Source organism: Callorhinus ursinus, unplaced genomic scaffold (genome assembly GCF_003265705.2).
Source record: "Callorhinus ursinus isolate GAN/ISIS: 27379988/994484 unplaced genomic scaffold, GSC_fseal_2.0 scaffold24, whole genome shotgun sequence".
Lineage (NCBI taxonomy): Eukaryota > Metazoa > Chordata > Mammalia > Carnivora > Otariidae > Callorhinus > Callorhinus ursinus.
In genome coordinates, this window is record NW_027397086.1 from 8,707,483 (window position 1) to 8,725,755 (window position 18,273).

The following is an 18,273-nucleotide window of genomic DNA, read 5'->3' on the forward strand; positions in this document are numbered from 1 at the left end:
ACTGGGCCGTGGATCACAGTTTATGGCCACCCCGAGCTGAGAGCCCGCGCCTCGGCTCCATCTCTGCAGCCGGCTTCCCCGCTCTGACACCTGGGAGCTGTGCTGCACTCAGGCACCCCCGGTCTTTCTGTGACCCCAAGGGACCTGAGACCACACTGTCCTGGGAGGATTCCACCCCCTGCTTAGCCACTGCAGCAACGTCCCTCAGCCGAGCCAAGTTCTAAAAGGTCCAATTTTGTGCTCCGTGGCTCTAGCACTTGCCAGAGGCGGCGGATGGAGGCCCCCTCCCCCGCCGTCTATCCTCCCGAATATCGCCTTGGATTCACTTCTCTGCACGTCCTACCTTCCAGTAAGTGGTCGCTTCTCTGTTCAGAGAGTTGTTGCTACTCTCCTCTTCGATCTCCTGTTGAGTTCGTAGGTGTTCAGAATGGTTTGATCCCTATTCAGCTGAATTCCTGAGACCAGATGAAATCTAGGTCTCCTATTCCTCCGCCATCTTGCTCCGCCCCCCCGTGTTTCTGATTTTTTTTAATTTAATTTAATTTTATTATGTTATGTTAGTCACCATACAATACATCATTAGTTTTTTTTCTATTCTTGTTTTTTAATTTTTTTATTGTTATGTTAATCACCATATATTACATCATTAGTTTTCGAGGTAGTGTTCCATGATTCTTTGTTTTTGTATAACACCCAGTGCTCCATGCAGTACGTGCCCTCCTTAACACCCATCACCAGGCTAACCCATCCCCCCACTGCCCTCCCCTCTGAAACCCTCAGTTTGTTTCTCAGAGTCCATAGTCTCTCATGGTTCATCTCCCCCTCCGATTTTATCCCCTTCATTTTCCCCTTCCTTTTCCTAATGTCCTCCCTGCTATTCCTTATGTTCCACAAATAATATGTTCCACAAATAATTCCTTACAATAATTGACTTTCTCTGCTTGACTTATTTCACTTAGCATAATCTCCTCTAGTCCCATCCATGTTGATGTAAAAGTTGGGTATTCATCCTTTCTGATGGCTGAGTAATATTCCATTGTATATATGGACCACATCTTCTTTATCCAGTCATCTGTTGTAGGGCATCTCGGCTCTTTCCACAGTTTGGCTGTTGCGGACATTGCTGCTATGAACATTGGGGTGCATACAGCCCTTCTTTTCTGATTTTCTATTCTGAATTGTTTCCCTCATATCTTTCATTATATTTGTTTTGCATTTTAAATTATTTGTCCTCTAAAAAAATAAAAATAAATTATTTGTCCTCTAATTTCATACTCTATGTTCTGTTCTATCTTGTTTTGCTTCTGAGACTTGCATTATTATTGTCCTATGGATTCACATTCCCCATGGACTACTGGATATTCTTTCAGGTACTGTGCAGACACGGTGGCCTAAAGGCTGTCTGTCCTGAGAGCTTAAGGAGATGGCAGGATGAGCTCTAAGTGGGAAAGTTGCATTTATCAGCAACCACAGTTATTTCCTCCTGCTTTTTAGAATTCCATTTACCAGCTTTTTCTGTCACGTCTTTACCTTCAAACCACTAGGATCAAACAGAAATGAGAAGAAAGCGGTCTTCTTATAGTAATACCTCAACACTGAGTATTTGGTGGGAAGAGATGAGAGTAAATGACCTAGACGAGTCACTAAGTGTCTACTTTCCTCAATTGACTATCCAGAAGGACTTTTGTGGAGAAGTCCAAACCTCTGTCATCTAAGTACTCCAGGCAGAGCTCGAGAGAGGCCAGAGCAGACTTAAATTCACTTATTCCCAATATCCTGTCACAAAGAAGCAATAAACTTATTCCCTATGGCGAGTCTCCACCCAGCCTTCTGCCCCCACACCACATTCCAGCTCATAGACATCTTCCTTAGTCCCATGGGACTCTCACTTTTTAATATTCTTGTTGTGATTATCTAGATTTTTTGCTTACCTCAGTTTCTCCAGGATTATTTTGGTGGTGGGAGTCAGCAGTCTAAGAAGTTAATCACCCTCCTAGCAGGAACTTGAAACCCAGAGGTTCATAGAAGTCAAACCACCCACCCCAGGATAGCAGGGCCAGGAAACCTTTTGGCCAGGTTTGGAATTAAAGTTTGCTGTATTCCACCTCCTGTTCTGAGCCCCTTCTGCCACAGTTACCAGCTTTCCCAGGAGATTCTCCAGAGCAGCCACCGCACTAAGAACGGAGATGCACCCATATCCCTGGGGACAAAATTTATCAAATGCAAAACCCCGATGTGCCATGCGTTCCCTCTGCCCATGCTCCTTGGTGAGTGCTGGCCTAGGGAGTGAAAGTATGAAGCTAGAGCAATTACTTCATATTTGTCTCTGAGAATCAGCCTGGAGAATCATACTCCTGGGGCACAGAACCTAGAAATACTTCTGTGACTATGTGCAGGAAGTACATCCAACCTCCACCACTGCAGTCTGGGCTTCTGCTCTCTGGCTGGCCCAATATAGCCAGCGGTCCTGGGGCCTCTGCTTTCTCATTTGCTATAGGCTAAGAAGAACCTGCATGCCCAAAGCAAGGTCCTATGAGACCAAACGGAGAACAGGTGCAGGGGGTTTTCCTTTGGTGGTGAATGCTATCTGGGCCAGACACCTGTGGCAAGTGCTCCAAGAAAAAAGCAGGGTTCTGTATTCCCTCTGATACCCACAAATGATCCCAGTCAGAGTCCCTGCCTCCTGTCTCTCAGTCCATCCTAGGGTGGGCAGTGGAAGCTACTTCCTTAGAGAGAAAGTCACCCATGTGTGTCTCCTGCAGAGGACGAGGTTAAGCGGAGGTGGCCTTGATTCAGGGTGTTGAAGGGCATGGGAAATGGCTTCAGACCCCCATCCTCTAGTTACTGCCTTCTTTGGGATATTATGCAAATGACTTAAGTTCACTGAATTTCAGTAACTCATTAGTGAAGTGTATGCAATAAAATGTATGGGTTTTCAATTAGATGCTGCACTGTGTAGTGCTTAGAATTCAAAGTGGCAGCTCTTAACTGCTTGCAATTTAGATGCGCTTAGGACCTGGAAGCCAGGGATGTGGATCTTAGTGAACAGAGAGCAGTGACGGATGTATCCTGAAAGTTCTCTCTCCAACCACTACCTATCACTTTGCTTTTGCATTTTAATCTCTCAGCCTTCTTGCTCTCCTTCCCTGGGTGCATTGAGGAGTAGGGAGCAATGTGCAGACTTTAGAGGGAAGGTCCAGGGACTTGGAATATAGACGTACATGAATTGGGTGAGGTGTGTTTCTTTAGAGAAGGCTGGAAGTACCAACTTTTTTTTTTTACACTATTTAACTTTTTTCTCTCCTTCCAGAAAGAGTAGTGGCATGGACAGAATCAACCAGTCCAGTGTCACCAAATTCCTCCTCTTGGGTCTTTCTGAGAGGCCAGAGCAGCAGCCTCTCCTATTTGGCATCTTTGTGGGCATGTACCTGGTCACTGTCATGGGGAACCTGCTCATTATCCTGGCCATTGGCTTTGACTCACACCTCCACACACCCATGTACTTCTTCCTGGCCAACCTCTCTTTTGCTAATGCCTGCTTTTCTTCCACCACCGTCCCTAAGATGCTGGTGAACATCCAGACACAAAGTCAGACCCTACCATATGGAGAGTGTTTGGCCCAGATGCACTTCTTCATGACATTTGGAATATTGGATGACTTCCTCTTGGGGGTGATGGCCTATGACCGCTATGTGGCCATCTGTAGGCCTCTTCACTACTCCATGCTCATGAGTCCCCTTGTGTGTGTGCTCCTTCTGGCGGCATGCTGGGTTCTCACCAGCCTCGCTGCCCTCCTGCACACCCTGCTTATGGCTAGGCTTTCTTTCTGTGCAGGCAACAGCATCCATCACTTCTTCTGTGATGTGGTCCCGCTGCTGCAGCTGTCCTGCTCAGACACCAGCACCAGCCAGGTAGCCCTGTTCACTGGTCCTCTCTCCCTGATCATTTTGTCATATGCACACATCATCTCCACCATCCTCAGGGTCCCATCTGCCTCTGGCAGGCAGAACGCCTTCTCCACCTGTGGGTCCCACCTCACTATTGTCTTCCTGTTTTATGGCACAGCAATTGATGTCTGTCTGTTTCCCCCTTCATCTCACTCTGGGGGTAAGGACAGGGTTGCAGCTGTATTTTACACCATCGTGACACCTATGCTGAATTCCTTCATTTACAGCCTCAGGAACAATGATATGAAGACTGAGCTGAGAAAGCTTTTTGGAATTCATATATTCTCTTCTCAGGGTCTTTGACCCTATATCCGTATTTTGAAGTTGTGCTCTGGAGAACCCATGTGTTTATGAAGCAACACCACCCCCTATCACATTTGCTTAGGTTTAAAAAAAGTGATCTAGAATCATTCTTTTAAACTTCAAATCTAACAGTGTATGGGGTCAGTGTATTTCATAAAGGACTTGTGCTATCTTATAAATGTGAATATTTCCCTGGTGTTGTGAAGGGTGACCTAAGCAACACAGGGGCAAGGTCAATTAGAACTTCTTTGTTTGCTGTTATCCTAATGTGTATATATTTTTTAACCTACGATTCAACCAGAACTAATTAATCTCTCATTTGGCAAATACTGTGTGTGGCAGAGCGGGTATTGATTCCATGCCTTTATGGCATTCACCTTATAGAATTCAACATGGGATGCAGTTAATTGCACATGTATGCAATTAACTTATAATACAAGTCCAATCATCATGATTTCTCCATAAAGCTTAATATCTATTTTATTCTGTGTTCTTAACTCTCTAAATATATTATGCCATTTAGTTCTCCAATTTTAATGATCTTGGGTTAAATAGTATGTATATTACATTTTGCAGATGGAAACCATAGCTAATATGTAGGGAAAGAAGGATTAGAATTTATTTCTAGTCTGACTCTGGAGTTCAAAGTCCCACATGCTTTAGTGTCCTGCTTCTTGGTGCTAATATTTGTGGCAAGAGACATATTCACATTAAGCTAGTATATACACTGATGCCTACCATATGCCGGGCACTGTGCTATGCACTATTGGTAAAATGTAAAAATGAGTGAGATATTGTTGATGCCTATACATGGTAGACAGCCATGTGTTCAATTTGGTGTTAATCAAGTCAGATGGTGGTAGTTGCCATGTAACTGCCAAGTAACCTGCATAACAGTGGTCAGGTATAGTTTTACCCATGATGTGACATTTTGTTAAGCCTTAATGTATCAGCTCACTTGAACGGGTGAAGAAAGAAAAGTGAGCCATAGGGACAGGCTGTTTACAATAGTGGTCCTGCTGATTGTTGGAGCCCTGCCGGCCCAACCTTGGAAATGTTTCATAGTGGTGTCTCTAAATATGGGTCTTGGCTTTTCTTTCCCAGTTCTGTTTCCATAAAGTCTTTTGGTAAGTTCTGTTCCTTGTAGCTATCTGTCATTGTCAATGTTTTTGAATTCTAGTTGTAGATTAGTATTTCCTGGAGCTTTAGAACTCTCTAGAGAAGAGATCCTGGTATTTTTTATAAACACAAAACAAAACAGGCAATTCTAGTGCAACCAGGTTCGACAATTCTGTTGTGGGACATCCTTCATGGCAGCAAAAGGGCAGATGAAATAAGGTATGAAAATACCTAGTTCAGTATTTACCCTGTCAAGGTAAAAATCAGTGAGGGATTGAGCATGTAGACAGCACCAAGAAGTTCCTGAATATTTAACCCTGGTTGAATCCTTTTGTATCTTATTCAATTTTTTATTTTTTGTCTGCTGTAATTCACTACCTTTCCATAAAAGCCCGTCTGGACCTGCTACATACTATGTACAGTTCTATCTTTGAATAATGTTTAATTTACTTTTATGCATAATTTTCAATTATACTGACGATATTATCAGAGTGAGGCATTCATCACTTCCAAAGAATCTGCTTATATCCTTATCTTTCTGCTTCTACCCCTGTTCAAAAAAGGTAAGCAAGTGGATGCTCTGCCCACTGGATTTTTTCCTTGCCACTCTTGCCTAGAATCAGTCCCGGGTAGGGTTGTGTATGGCAGTGTACATCCAGGTAGTAGACATCCATCCATTTGGAGCTCATTACAATGTATCGTGATTTTGTCCAAGAACCCGGTTCAAGTGTTTTCCACCCCAACAAACCAATGGTGTGAGCTGAGTGAAAAGAAACTGAAGCCAAGGTGCAGAGCATGGGGATCTGTGCTGATCATCTCTGTTGCTTGTCCTCTCTGGACCGGCTTGAGCCTAATCCCAAATAGAGAATTTCTTTGTATTTTGACTTACTGCTGCACCCTTAAACCCTCTCTCAAGTCTTAGTACTGGGTGAGGGATTATGAGTTTTTATTGTAAAAGCTAACATTAGCTTTCTATATACTATATTTTATTTTTTGGTTATATAATTTAAGCAGTACCCTCATTGGCTTCCCCTCTATTTCAGCCCTAGAAACACAGTGGTTTATTAGCCATTTCAACAAATCCCTGTGGGAGATCTGACCTTGCCATGCATTTTGATATTTGGTATTTTCATTCACATTACCTCTGATGGTTAAGTGCTGCCACCTGGGCCCCTGCTACTCCAGAATAATTTTATCCCTGTTGATACCAGGGAACCAAGCTCCATGTTAGCATTTTCTATCAGTTCTGTCCAGACTTCTCAGTGATTCTGTTGTCCTTCTCACTAGTGTATTCTTTATTGCTTTAGTGAAAGGATTGTCTCCTGAACATAGTTTCCTGGTGGATACTCTGGTCTCATATGATAAATCCATTCTAACATGGCCACAAAATCCCTGAGATTCTGACCTCTTCCTCAGTACTTGGCCAAGGTGTTGTAGCATCTGCATTCCATTTACTGTAAGTGCCATCATGTCCGAGTCCATCAATGATTCCAGCAGTGTATGACAACTTATTCGGGTTGTTCCTGTCTCCTGAGTCATAAGGAGAGTCCTCCCATGTCAAGCAGTTTGACCCTGTCTAGCCTAATATTTCGTAACTTCTTTGTCCAGCCGTCTATATTCCTTCATTGATTAGTGGTATGTATTAGTTAAATCCTGCTCCCCTTTGGATGAACCAGGTAACTATTCCCGTAGCCAGGACTGTTATTTCATGTTGGGGCTTTGCTGAAATCTGTTCCAAGTTATTGGTCTAGAGAAAATGAGGGAGGCAGGCATTTTGAAGAAGGCAACTGTTGTCTTGTGCATCATCCACCTCAGAGCATCCTTATCAATTATCAAGTGCTACATAACGACCCTCAAACTTAGTGTTTAGACAACAACAACAACCATTTACTTCGTTACATTTCTTTGGGTTAACATTTCAGATTTGGCTTAGCTGGGTAATTCTGTTAGTGGTTTTGGGTAGGCTCACTCACGTGTCTGTAGTCAGCAGCCCATCAACTGGGTGAGGCAACTTCTGGAAATGGTGGCTTGTCCTAGTGAATGAATCTCTGGTACCAGAAAATTAGCCTCCAGCTTTCAAAAGATATTGGGGATATCTCTCAGTACTGAGGCTATCTCATGGCTCTGGACCACCTTTTCTTGAATGGTGTATGTAATTGCAATTCTCTGCTAGTACTCATGCCTTCTAGTGATGCTAACCAGGGTTACAATGGCAACAGCACATCCTGATTTTTCCTGCTGCCTGAAGTCTAGCCAGATGTTGATTTCACCACTCTTCTTGCTTTCTAGGGTTTGAAGATCAGGTGAATCATAAGCATACTGTGACCAATGAGTTAATGGCCAGGGACCATTTTAGGTGGCAGTACCCAGTCTGTGTACATTGTAAAACTGACTACATCAGGAAATGATTGGACACACCAAGATCAGGAACATTGCATCCCCATGTCAACACACCTATAGAACAGCAGCTTCTCATTTTCCTGTCTTGACATAAATTTGTGCTTTTCTGTATTCTGTTCCTCCTGCCTTGAAAAACTTTTCTTTTTTTTTTTTATTATGTTATGTTAGTCACCATACAGTACATCATTAGTTTTTGATGTAGTGTTCCATGATGCATCGAAAAACTTTTCTTTTCTGTTTTGCAATAACATACCCGTACTTCAAAACCCATCACAAATGGTACCTCCTCAGTGAAGTCCTCCTGGATTCATCTATCCAGAAGGACAAGAGAAAATTACGTATGATATTTGTTTTAAGCAGAACTTGAAGATTGCAGCCTATGTGTCAAACACTATGCTAAGCACTTTACATGTGTTATCTTTTCAATTTCTCACAACAGCCTTAGATGATAGTTACTATAGTTACTATTCACTTGTTTATATTTGGAAATGATGGGGCATTGATAACTAGCTAGAAGTCATTCAGGAAGTGAATAGTGGAACTGATACATAAACCAGGTATTTGTGATTCCAGTGTAAGTCTTATTTTCACTTAAAAAATTACTGAAAAAAATCTGAGTTTGTCAGTGAGTGAGATTTCAGAGTCATAATTATGCAGGGAAGAAATTGATGGAATGTAGTGAAGTTTCCAAAATTTATCCTGTGGGTTATTGAAAAATCCTCTGCAGATTGTTAGGATACATCCTTAGCAGCATCCCCAGGGGAGATGCAATAATGAAATGGATATATTTAAAAATATATCCGAACATAGGTTGTTGGCATTGTACTGAAGAACCATGGCCTCATAAAAGAAACTTGGTGAGAGCCCAAAATAATGTGGTCCAAGTACCTTTCTGTCTGATCATGTGGCTTGATTCATAAGTCATTTCAGAATATCTAACTAGAGATTTATGCTCAAGCAGAGGGCCTGCTCCCTTGGGGAAGTATGAGGATCTCTGAGGGTGTTTATACTTGTATCCTAGCTTCTGATTTGCCATGCCCCATCCTCAAGTCATTTGGTAGTATTGAGAGAGAAGTTGCTGATTGGAAATGTGTATGGGAATGATGTGGGGGAAGCAAGAAAAGAAAGCAAACTAATAATTGAGAGAAATTTGTGGATTTCATATCCATTTAGGCATAGTGTAACCATGAAGGGTATACATTTTGGAACCAGATACCTGGGTTCAAATTCAGGCTCTGCCACTTAATAGCTGTGTAACTTCATAGAAGTCATTTAACCTTTTTTGAGTCATTGTTTTCTCTTCTGTACAATGCAAATATTTACCTCAAAGGAATACGTTGAATATTGCTAAAGAAAATGAGGATTCCCTAAATTTTTTTAATTTCAGTATAGTTGACATGATAGAGAATATTTTATTACCTCCTTTTATGAGGAAGGAAATGGTGGCTCACTGTGGTTACTTAATTTGCTGTACGTTGGAAAACTGGCAAGAGGCGGATGCAGGATTTGGATAGGCACCAAGATAACGCTATAAGTTGAAATCCTCGGAATTCCCAGAATGATATCCTGGGCCTCCTGGAGGTCACAGTGCCCTTTCACTCAGGAGTCTCCCCAAGGCATTCTTCATGTCTTTGTTTCTCAGGCTATAGATGAATGGGTTTGGCATGGGGGTCACCAGAGCATATGTCACTGCTGCAATCCTGTCCTTGTTGGTCGAATCAGCAGAGGAGGGAAGGGAGTACACCCCAATAGCAGACACATAGAATAAGCAGACTGCTGAGAGGTGGGAGCTGCAGGTGGAGAAGACCTTCCACTTCCCACTTGCTGTTGGGACTCTCCCAATGACAGCCATGATGCGGACGTAAGAAATGATAATTAGCAAGGGGATTGAGATGGCTAAGGCCCCTCCCCAGTATATTAGCACCCACTGGTTGACATAAATATTGGAACAAGAGAGCTTCAACAAGGGGAGAAGTTCACAAAAGAAGTAGGGAATGATGTTGATGCAGAAGGATAACTGAGCCAGGGGAATGGTGTGGGTCAGAGTATGACTGAGTGAGAATTAGGGACATGACCAACAGCAGAGTACAGCATCTGGGAGTCATGACCAAGGTGTAGTGAAGGGGGTGGCAGATAGCCACAAGCAGGTCATACGCCCTCACTGGCAGGAGGAAGACATCTAGACCAATGAACCATAGGAAGAAGTAGATCTAAGACAGGCATCCAGCGTAGGTGATGGTTTTCCTGTAGGCCTGGATGTTCACCAGCATCCTGGGGACTGTGGTAGATGCTAACCACAGGTCAGGGAGGGAGAAGTTGGCCAGGAAGAAGCACATGGGGGTGTGGAGGTATGGATCAGAGACAATGGCCAGGATGATGACAATGTTCCACGGCAGAGTGACCAGGTAGATGCTCAGGAAGATTCCAAAGAGGAGGGGCTGCTGTTCCTGCTGCTCAAACAGGCCCAGGAGGAAGAAGTCAGAGACACTCACTGTGTGGTTTCCTCATTTCCTGTCAGTGGTGTAACTAAAGAACAAATGGAGGATGACACTTCATAAAAACGTTTCCTGTCCTGGTGTTGTCTAGATGGAAACAAAGACATAAAATAAAGATGGATTATCTCATTGAAATCTGAAGGAACACTATGAGAAAGTCATTGTTATGCCCATTTTATTGATGAAGGAACTAAGTCGCCTAGAAAGTGATGGAGGTGAAGTTTAAATCTGGCAATTCTGACTTTAGAGTCTGTGATCATAACCTCTTTACCAATCTGCCTCTGATCAGGCACCCAGAACTAATTCATTTATTCATTCCACATTCAGCCAGTACTTACTATGTGTCAGTCCCTGCTATCAAGACCAGAGAAACAATGGTAACATACAGCAGGGCTCCTGCCTTCATGTAGATAGTATTCTAGTCAGAGAAGCCATGTAACAAACACTTAAATAAACAAGAATAGGTTGCTAAAATGAAAACAAAATGTAACAAAGACTAGCAGATTACTTTAAATGTTGTGGTCAGCAGAGGACTCACCATGGAGAAATGGATAAGAAGGGACCAGCCAAGCAAAGAATTTCATGGAAGAGTGTTTCAGTTGCAAGGAACAGTAAGTACAAACGTGGGAAGGAGCACGTACATTTGGAGAAGCAGGAAGAAGGCAAGTGGGGTCAAGTGTAGTGAGCAAAGGACAGTGAGCGGCAGACAGGCGGGTGAGTCGGTGGGCAGGTTAGGGAATAGCCATGGAGTGCGGATTCTCAGAGATCCGTCAGAGAGCCGTTGGGTGTGGAGGGGTTTAAGCAGCAGACAGCGATGATGTGACCTTAGGTATGGAAAGAGCATTCTGCTGCTGTGAAGAGAAGTGCTGTGGGGCCCAGAAGGCAAACAGGGAGGCCAGGAAGGAAGCACATGCGGGACCCAGCAAGGTAGCTGGGGAGGTAGAGTGAAGTGGACAGATTTGGGCTCCATTTTAGAGTAAATGGCCTTTCACTTCCTCAGCTGCACCTGCACCTTACAGGTACAAATAGTGAAGCTGTATGAAGTGAACAGGAAAGAACTGAGGTGATTTCTGTCACCACAGGAGCTGTTTAAAAACTGTACAGCTGAAAGAATCACAGAAATGATCTCTAGACTATTTCTCAAAGGGCAGAATCCCTGGAATGTCCTGGAAACATAAGAAGACGAGGAGGAGAGGTGCCAGAGACATGGATAACTCTGTTATTCCCATTAGGGGAAAGAATGAAGGGGAAAAGGCTTCTAGGGCCCATTTGCAAAAATGTATAAATAAAAGCCATTTATGATATGTCTGCCGTGTGCCAATGACTAGTGTCATTTAATCCACACCACCCATGTTCTAAGTGTATTTACCTCACATTTTTCAGATCAAGAAACAGAGCTCAGAGAGGCTAACTGACCAGCCAAAGATCTTTTGCCAAACCCGGAAGTCAGTCCATAACGCGATTCTACTCCCTAAGATAGGCAGACCTTTATTTTCTCATGGGTACTATACGTATTTGTCAACTTTGGGAGTACTTTGGGTATTTCCCAATACTTTGGGAATGTAACCACGTGGAGCTGATCCATCCTTTAGAATGCCTCTACAATGGGTCTAGGGAGCTATGTTTGCAATTGTTCATCTATTCAAATATCTACTGATTATCTACCTTATGGCAGAAATGCCTGTGGGCACTGGATATTTAAGATTAATCAGAACAGGACGCCTGAGTGGCTCAGCCGGTTAAGCGGCTGCCTTGGGCTCAGGTCATGATCCCAGGGTCCTGGGATCAAGTCCTGCATCGGGCTCCCTGCTCAGCAGGGAGCCTGCTTTTCCCTCTCCCTCTGCCTGCCTCTCTGCCTACTTGTTCTCTCTCTCTCTCTGTCAAATAAATAAATAAAATCTTTAAAAAAAAAAAGATTAATCAGAACAGGCACAGTCCCTGGGCTTGCAGGCTAATTGGAGAGACTGACAATGAACAATTTAACAAGTGAACATATTGTCAGAAACCCTGATTAGTACTGAAAAGGAGAGGTATGGTAGGTTGTATCAGCGAGAAAGTATAATTGGAGGACCTAATTTAGATTAGAGGTCAGGGGAAATTTCTTTGAGTAAGTTAGATAAAACTGGGGACCTGAAGTAGTAATTAGCTCTATCAGGAGCAGAAGAAAGAACAGTAGGCATAGTAAACTTCCCAGCACCTGTGATAGTCCTAAGGTGGTAAAGGGCCTGGTGGGCATGGGAGGACCCATGTGGCTGGAGAACAGTGAGCAAGAAGAGCTGCATAACATATGAGCCGGGCTCTCTGGACACAGGTGATTGAACCATGGAGTCTACTGAATCAAACTGTCAGTTGGGTTGTCTTTTCGAAACTTGGAGTTAGTGATACAGAGAGTTTAGCCAGTTGGTTTTGGAATCTGAAGACATGAGTACAGTGGAAATGGAAAGTTCCTATAGAATAAGGAAAAGAAGCTTCCCAGCCACCATGGTCTTGTATAAACCTTTGTTACAGAGGAAGAAAAACTGAGATGCATCTGCAGAAGGAACATTGGAATGACTTGGAGAAAAGAGCAGTCAGGAAGCATGGCATTCCAGAAAGACAACAGATTAGCTGCCTCCTGATTTTCCAGTGTAATCTCATTTTCTAGAGTCTTCCCCCTGCCCAGAACAGGGGGCAAGATGACTTAACGCTCAGCAGTATGGACCTGGGTGTCGATCCTGACGCAGTCAACTATTAGCTATGGGTTAATTACAAAATGACTCAGTGATCCCAATAGCAGGAAGAGTTAATGAGTATTGACTGTTATCTGCCAGACACACTGTGCTAAAATGGCTTTACTTACCTAATTGTATTTTCACTATCTTATTAGATGAACTCTCTATTTTTCAGATAAGGAAACTGAGGTGAAGGAATTTGTCCCAAACCAAGCAGCTGGTAAGTAGGAAAGCCCAGACTTGAGCTCTGGTCTAAACTCTGATTCAACACTTTCCCAACCGATCTCAACCAATCTCACACGTTATTGAGCAGTGGGGTTCTGTGGCCTAAACACTTTCTCCTTGGACAATGCAAATTCACATCACAGCCCCATCTGGAGACTCAGCCTGTGCCTCTTATGGAATAGAAATGAAATCGAGTGTGGTAGGCAACTGCAGGGTAGATTTTTGGAGTCACAGTAAATGGAGCTGAGAGGGCCTGAGGGGGCCCATGCTGGGAATATTTACCAGGTTTGGAGGCTCCAGCATTCTCATTAGTGGGAACAGAGGACTAATTGTCTCTGAATTCCTAAGGAGAGGAGGGGCACTGCTGTTTTCAAGTGGGGTTCCTGTTCTACCTGCACGCTCTCAGAGGGTGTTCCCCTTGTCCATCACCTTGGGGGGCACTGCTCTGGGCTCGACACTGTCACTCTAGTCACTGCAATCTGTAACTCAGAAGGAAGCTTGGGTAAAATGTCCAGGCATCTGTTTTTTCATCCGAACTTGAGATTGTCTTGGCCCAAGTATCTTGGCCAATATTCTAACCATCCTGTGTGTTATGCTCCTTATAAAATGCAACTGGGGTGTCTTGTGTTGAACAGAAATTCTTAATTTTAATATAGACCAATTTATCAGTTTTGGATGATTTTTTCACTATGTTATTTGTGAGATTCATCAAACATTTGGTGTATATTTGGTTTATTTATTCTGGTTCTGTTTGGAATTCCATTATGTGATTATACCACAATTTTTAATCCATTATAATGTAGATGGGCATTTAGGTTTTTTCCAATTTGGGACTATTATGAATAGGGCTGCTGTGGATATTCTTGTAAATATCTTTTGAGAAGCATATACATGCAGTTCTCTGGAGTACATAGCTAGGAATGGAAATGCTGTGGCATGGGGAGTACATCTGCAGGTACTGCCCAATGGTACTCCAGAGGGTTTATACCAATATATACTCCCATTTGTAGCCTAAGGAGGTTTTAGTTGCTCTACATCTTCCACAAGACTCAGATTGTTAGTCTTTTAAATGTTCACAATGCTGGTGGGTGTGTAATGGTATCTTATTGTGGTTTTCAATTTGTGTTTCTTTTATATCAACTGAATTTGAACACCTTTTAATATGTACATTTTTCATTTGGGTATCCTCTTGTGTGAAGTAGCTATTCAAATCACATCCTAATTTTTCTATTGCATTTTCTTTCTTTTGTTGATTTGAAGGATCTTTCATATATTCTGAATTTGATTTATTTGTTGAAGATAGATGGATAGATAGAGAGAGAGAGAGAGAGAGAGAATCTTCTACTCTGTTGCCTTTCCATTATCTAAATAGTATAAATGATATATTTTGATGAATAACAAATCACAAATGTAATATAGTTCAATTAATCTATTTGTTCCTTGATGATGAGTACTTTTGTGTTTTGTGTTAATCTGGCCAAATATATAAAAATACTCTATGTTATTTCCAAAGAGCTTTTGTCTTTTACCTTTTATAGTTAGACCTGTTATCATCCCTCTGAAAGTAATTTTTTTAATACTGCGAGTTATAATTTGTCCTTATTCTGTAGAGACATGCAGTTCCTTCAGTACCATTTGTTGGAAAGGCTATCCTTTCTTCACTGCATATGACTTTCACTCACTGCAAGGTCACCTTTGCACCCTCTTTGTGTGTACATGGATAGCCGTGCATATGAATCTTTGTGTGACGTTTTCATTTCTCTTGGGTAAGTACTTAGGAGGGGAATTGTTGGGTCAAGTATATGTTTAACTTTGTGAGAAGCTGCCACACTATTGCCCCAAATGGCTCTACAGTTGCATTACTATGAGAATTCCACTTTCCAACATCCTCACCACCACCAGCTGTTGTCAGTCATTGGAACTTTAGCCATTCTAGTGGGTCCATTGCCATAGGTTCTAGTGGCTTTCATTTCCATTTGTCTAATGACTAACGATGTGTAGTGTCTTTACACATGCTGATTTGCTATGTATCTTCTTTCATGAAATATCTGTTTAATTCTTTTGCACGTACTTCTTTAAATAATTGGGTTGCTTGTCATCTGTATGTATTCTGGATTACAGTCTTTGTAAGAAATACCTGTTGCAAATATTTTCTGCCAGTCTGAGGCTTGTTTTTTTTTTTTCATTTTATTAAGAGTCTCTTTTGAAGAGTGGATACATTTTATTTCTACGAAGTTCAAATTATAAATTTTTCTAGACTTCTGTGTCCTATTTAAGAAAATTTTCCCTACCCCATGTTTACCAAGATGTTGTCCAGTGTTTTCTTCTAATGGTTTTATAGTTGTAGTTTTTACACATTTGACCTGTTTCAAGCTACATTGTAATGTGGTACAACATAAGAGTCTATGTTCATTTAATATATATTGAAATATTTATAGATAGGTAGGTAGATAGGTAGGTAGGTAGGTAGGTAGATAGGTAGGTAGGTAGATAGGTAGGTAAGTAGGTAGGTAGGTAGATTAGGTAGGTAGATAGGTAGGTAGGTAGATAGGTAGGTAGGTAGGTAGGTACGTAGATAGGTAGGTAGGTAGGTAGGTAGATAGTAGGTAGGTAGGTAGGTAGATTAGGTAGGTAGATAGGTAGGTAGGTAGGTAGGTAGATAGGTAGGTAGGTAGGTAGGTAGGTAGGTAAGTAGATAGATATTGAATCATGCTGGCCCCATTTGTTGAAACAGTATCCTTTCCACATTGAATATGTTGGCACGTTTGTAAAATATTAATTGATCATATATGTATTGATCTATTTCAGGATTGTTCATTCTGTTCCATTGATCTCTATTCCTATTTCTGTGCAATTATTATTTTCATTGCTATGGATTTATAAAAAGTGTTGAAATTAGGCAGAGTACTTCTGCCAGGCTTTTCATTTTTAAGTTGTTTTGGCTATTCTGATTTCTTTTCATTTCCATATAAAATTAAGCATTAGCATTCTAAAAGTAGTCTGCTGATGTTTTGACTTTGATCACACTGAATCTATAGGTCATTTTGGGGGGAAACCTAGCACCATAATAATATTAGGTCATTCAATCCATGTGCAAGGTACATCTCTTTATGTATTTGAGTCTGCTTTATACTGCTGTATACACATATACACTGGTATACGTGTATTTTGTTAAATTTAACCATATGTGTTTCTTAATTTTTATACAATTAGAAGTTGTGTATTATTGCACCCCCAGTAGTCAGTCCTTTCCCTTGGAAACCACCGATCTACCTTCTCTTTCTGTGGATTTTCCTATTCTGGACATTTCATATAAAGGAGTAACATAATGAGGTCTTTTTTGATTGACTTGAATTTTGCTTAATGTTTTCAACATCTCTTCATGTTGCAGCATGAATCAGTACTTTATTCCTTTTTATTGCTGAATAATATTCCACTGTATGGATGTACCACATTTGTTTATCCATTTGTCAGTTGATGGACATGTGCGTTGTTTCCACTTTTTGGCTATTGTGAATAGTGCTACTATGAACATGAATGTGCAAGTTTTTGTATGGACATGTTTTCAGTTCTTTTGGATATATAACTAAGTGTGGGATTGCTGGGTCGTGTGACAAGTCTATGTTTAATTTTGGAGAAGCTGAACTAGTTTCCAAACTAGTTTCTAAAGCACCAGCACCATTTCACCTTCTCATCAGCAAAGTTAGGGTTCCAGTTTCCCCACATTCTCATCAACACTTGCTATTGTCTGTCTTTTTTATTATTGTCATCTTTGTGGATGTAGAGGGAAATCTCAGTGTGGTTTTTTTGTTTTGTTTTGTTTTGTTTTGTTTTGTTTTGTTTTGAGAGAGAGAGTGAGTGAGAGCACATTGGGGGGAACAGAGGTGAGGGAGAGAATCAAGTGGGTTTGATGTGGGGCTCGATCTCACAACCCTGAGATCATGACCGGAGTTGAAATCAAGAGTCAGATACTTAACCAACTGAGCCACCCAGGTGCCCCCTCAGTGGTTTTGAATTGCATTTCCCTAATGACTAATAACGTTGAGCATCTTCTCAACATCAGCAGACTTAGAGCACGATCATTAATTTGGCCATTGAAATATTTACCCTTTTCCTGGGAATTCCTTTTCCATATTTTCCTTGAGTGCTCTTGGCATTTTATGATCTTCAGCACCAATCTATATGCCCTGAATGATCCAGACCATACTAAATATCTCAGTACTATTGTTCTTCTGCCTTGACAATAGGAAAACTTAAATTATTGTAGATCAGACATATTAATTTAGGGAAAGAGAAAAGTTATTCAATGTTTTTATTAATAAATGTTTGAGAAATAATCAGTTGGCACTCTCCATACATTCTGACCTTGTTCTGCTGTACCTTCCTATATTTCAAAAGCTGGAAAGAAGAAAGGAATACTTTTCTCAGACTCCTTTGCAGGTCAGGTCCTGGATGTGTATTTAGTTCTGTTGAATAGATGCACTTATGTGAAATTTGGAATATTAAAATGAGATGAAGGGCATTTGTTTTTTTTTTTTTGCCTTTTCTACTGTCAGATGTATTAATAGAGCATTTTTTCTATAGCAGAATTTCAATGTCCAATCAGTAGGTACATAGATGCTGAGAGGAAGTTGCTTTTAGAATAGTAGCTTTTGTGGGTCCAGTCATCAGGTTAGTGGGAATCAAGAGGTAGTTTTGATGTTGATTCCTGTTATTTGGGTTGCAGCTGCACTAATATGCTCTTGAACTCAATAGTTCCAATGGCAACCTTCTGATTTCCCACCTTCCTGATTACAGAAGAGATAGAAGTACTCTCCCATTATTATTGTTCTTAAAGTTATTCCTGGAGACATCCTAGAGACATTTTGTAACACTGTGAATGACTTTGTAAGGACCCAATTCTCTAAATTAACTTAATTTCTGCTTAAAATACCAATGGTGGTTTCTTTTTGCTATCCAGAACCTTTTTAAAAAATTCTTCTTCTTTTTTTTTTTCTTAACAAGAATGAAGGGGGGAAAATCGGAGAGGTAGACGAACCATGAGAGATGATGGACTCTGAAAAACAAACTGAG

The 18,273-nt window shown here is 41.4% G+C and overlaps 2 protein-coding genes across 2 annotated transcripts in view; one reads left to right on the forward strand and one right to left on the reverse strand.

The window, feature by feature from the left end:
* LOC141369973 (olfactory receptor 1f45-like) overlaps positions 1-18,273 on the reverse strand; it is a 58,375-nt gene that overhangs the window by 32,484 nt on the left and 7,618 nt on the right. The gene's annotated exons all lie outside the window — the stretch shown is intronic.
* LOC112836666 (olfactory receptor 1N2-like) lies at positions 3,324-4,250 on the forward strand. The gene has a single exon (XM_025888562.1). The coding sequence runs from the start codon at positions 3,324-3,326 to the stop codon at positions 4,248-4,250; it is 927 nt and encodes a 308-aa protein (XP_025744347.1).